The sequence below is a fragment of the Myotis davidii genome, unplaced genomic scaffold (assembly GCF_000327345.1).
Source record: "Myotis davidii unplaced genomic scaffold, ASM32734v1 scaffold1494, whole genome shotgun sequence".
NCBI lineage: Eukaryota > Metazoa > Chordata > Mammalia > Chiroptera > Vespertilionidae > Myotis > Myotis davidii.
In genome coordinates this window covers 4,648,172-4,651,351 of record NW_006286246.1, presented here as the reverse complement: position 1 = coordinate 4,651,351, position 3,180 = coordinate 4,648,172, and the positions used below count along the sequence as shown (strand labels likewise).

Below are 3,180 nucleotides of genomic sequence, written 5' to 3'. Positions count from 1 at the left end.
GACTACTGTGGGTCTATACGGAGATTTTATAGATATTTACAGGAAGCACCAGCAGGCAATATCAGTAATTGTAAGTAAAATTCAGAGAGATGATTTTGAGAAAGGTGAGCAATTAAAGGGCCATTTATTAGAGAATCTATAGTCGGTATGTCCGACAATTAGGATTTCAGCGAAACGTTTGCATCGCCTTTTGTTAAATGTGCACCGCGTTGGTTGTTCATGAGCAGATCGCATGGGGGGCAGGGGGTCTTGAGGGCAGGGGGTGGGGGCACAAAACACGTTATTTCAGGTCACATAGCTGTGCGAGGCCAGCTGCACAGCCACTGGAAATACAGGTTTCCATAAATATTTTGTAAACACTTTTTAAGTTTAAAATGAAATGACAAGTGCTTTGATATGTCCTCACATGTCATTTTTAATGGTGTTACATTTATTGAAAGTGTGCAGGTACAGAACTTCCATAAAGATCTGGAATTATACGTTACCACTGAAGGTGGGTACAGGTTGGTTTCAAAAAAGTCAAGTTGGTAAATATCCCCCGTTTGCTGTTTTCCCATGAGAATATTTGGTCTAAACACTCTACAAAATAAGGCAACATTTTGGAGAAGTCACCGATAAAATCTTACGAAACAAGTGTTCCGTTCTCATTTCTTTCCACCGGCAGAGTCGCTGGCGAAGTACAGTGGCGAGTAGAGTGCTTTCTGCACGGGGGCCCTTCCGTGTCCTAGACTGGGGGTGGGCGGAAGCCCCGCACGTTCATTTCGTCGAGCTCCTTCCAGTACCTGAAGTTGTTGTCCAGGTGGTGCACCAGCACCGGCAGGTCCACAAAGCTGTCCCACGCATCGAACATGTCTATGATGAAGTAGTTGATGAAGGACATTTGGGCCTTGGGGATGCTGCAGGTGTTTCTGTCAAAAGCGGGCATCACCACGGGCAAGTTCCGCCGCTTCTCCTCATCGGTCTGAGAAAAGTACTCCTCCGAGATGCGCGAGGCCCACTTGATGCACTGCTCCAGGGGCCGGCAGGGGTTGGACACGTCGGCGCACTTGATCATCATGCGCTTGATCATCGTCCGGTTCTCCGGAGTCCTGAGCATGGTGTTGATGTCCGCTCGCACTGCATCCGTCTCCTCGCGCTCCTCCAGCTCCGCCAAGGGCTTGACGACGCTGTTGACAAACTTGTTGAGGTGCACGAAGTGCTTGGTCATCTCCGTGGCCAAGACCATGTCGATGATGGCCTGGCGCAGCGTCCGAAAGTCACTCCGCTCCATGTTCTTGAAGATGTTGCTCTTGTCGTCTCTGAGTGTCAGCTGGAAGGCCAGGCTGGCGTGGTGGCTCTCCAGCACTGCGAAGTCGTTGTACAGGATGGCCAGCTCGTTGCCCGAGTTGCACAGGAAGGGGTTGGTCCTCCCCGGGTGGTCCAGGTCGTGGACCACGGCTGCGATGAGGGCGGCGGCCTGGTCCACGGAATCTAAAGCGCGCTTTATCCTCTCCTGGCACAGGAAGTAGCAGGTGGCCTGGAGCACGTCAGCTGCGTGGCTGGAGTTGTGGTAGGGGTTAGAGGAATGGTAAGTGGATTCGATCATCTGCAACCACAGCCTCAGGGTTGGCTCCGGGCACTTTAAGAATTCACAGATGCCAAAGCGGGAAAAGATTTTGATAGCAAGGTAACTTAAAGCCCTTTTCTGCGTGGCAGCCTCCAGTTCAAAAATGTCAAATTCCCAGGAGTCCTCGTTCTCCAGGGCCTCGGCGATCTGCTCTGGGACGTCGTGGAGGGGCAGGGGGGTGGTCATGCTGCTGGAGGTTCGCGGGAGGTTTTTGGCGGAAAGAGCGTACTCGTTCCCAGAGAGCCTTCGCAGACCGTTGACTATCAGGCCCCCGAGGAGGTCATTGGCGTGGGGATCCTCATCCTTCGCCCCGAACTGCGGGGAATATAACTCCGTGGTTCTCAGAATTTCCAGCGCCCGGTCCAGGGCTTCCGTCACGGGCACGGAGCTGTTCTCCTGGGCGGCACTGATGATGTTGATCACCTTGGTGATGGGCGCCTCCATGGCCACCGACTGGATCCGGGCCAGCGAGGAGTGGCGCCTCTGGCCGGCTATTTCACTGGCCCGGGAGCTTAGCCTCCTGTCCCTCAGTTTCCCTACCTGGCTGTCTGTGCGCGAGTCGGACTGCAGGCCGGCCTTGCTCTTCCCGTTGCCCAGTCGGATGATGGACACATAGTGTCTGATTTTCCCTCCCTGCCCGCTCACCGGGATGACCTTCACGTTCTGCTGGGTGCTGTCTCCGTTTTTGGCATAGTAGACGCCCTGCCACTCCTTGCCCTCGGTGATGCATGAATTGATCGTCTGGAACAACTCGGACTTTTTCTCGCCCAGAGGGAGTTTGGCTAACTCCTTCCCTAACAGCTCATGAGAGACACAGCCCACGGTCGTTTCAAACGCGGGGTTCACGTACTGCACCAGGTGGTCCTCGCCTGTGATCTCCACGGCGTCCTGGCTTTTCTCCAAGGCCTTGAAGATGGAGTTGCAAGCCCTGAGCTTCAGCTGGGACCGCACCTCCCCGAACTGCAGCTGCAGCAGCTCCGTGTAGCAGGCCAGGGGGCTGGGGTCCTCCACGTAGCGCCTGGTGAAGCCGGTGGTGAGCAGGGGCATCACGGGCAGCACCCCGTCCCGCCGGCGCACCACCCCGACAATGACCGTGTTTTCGGAAACCTGGGACGATCGGATGGCCCTGCACAGCGCCCGCGCGTCCAGCTGCCGGGGGTTTCTGTGGTCCAAGATGACGATGTCATGGTGCACCGACAGGAAGCAGGTCAGCACCGCCTGCATCTCCTTGGTGAGCGTGTACTTGAACCCGGCCTGGTCGCAGGCCTGGCAGAAGGCCTTGCACTGGTTATCGTCCTTGCTGAACGCCAGCAGCACCTGGAGCTGGTCCGGGTGAAACCTCATGGGGCCGAACTGCACGTCCGACGTGGGTATCTCGCCGCGAGGCAGGTAGGGGTCCGAGGGGAGGGTGGCGCCCTGCAGCAGCGCCCAGGGATTCTGAGCATCCTCCTCCTCTTGGCCGCCCAGGTACGCACCCGGGGCCTCGGAGGAAATGTGGACGCTCGGGGCGCAGCCCATGCCTGCGGTGGCACCGCGGACTCTGGCGGGCAGCCGTTACCCGGTCCGAACGCTCA

At 56.7% G+C, this 3,180-nt stretch overlaps 1 protein-coding gene across 1 annotated transcript; it reads right to left on the bottom strand.

Moving 5' to 3' along the window:
* Positions 1-461: 461 nt before the first annotated feature.
* Positions 462-2,968, bottom strand: LOC102775210 (high affinity cAMP-specific and IBMX-insensitive 3',5'-cyclic phosphodiesterase 8A). Its single transcript, XM_006757698.2, has one exon. It carries the CDS (start codon positions 2,948-2,950, stop codon positions 725-727), a length of 2,226 nt encoding a protein of 741 aa, XP_006757761.1. The 5' UTR covers positions 2,951-2,968; the 3' UTR covers positions 462-724.
* Between the last annotated feature and the right edge of the window lie 212 nt (positions 2,969-3,180).

Coding starts and splice junctions, on each gene's coding strand:
- LOC102775210 (XM_006757698.2), bottom strand. CDS start 2,950: ATGAGGTTTCACCCGGACCAGCTCCAGGTGCTGCTGGCGTTCAGCAAG.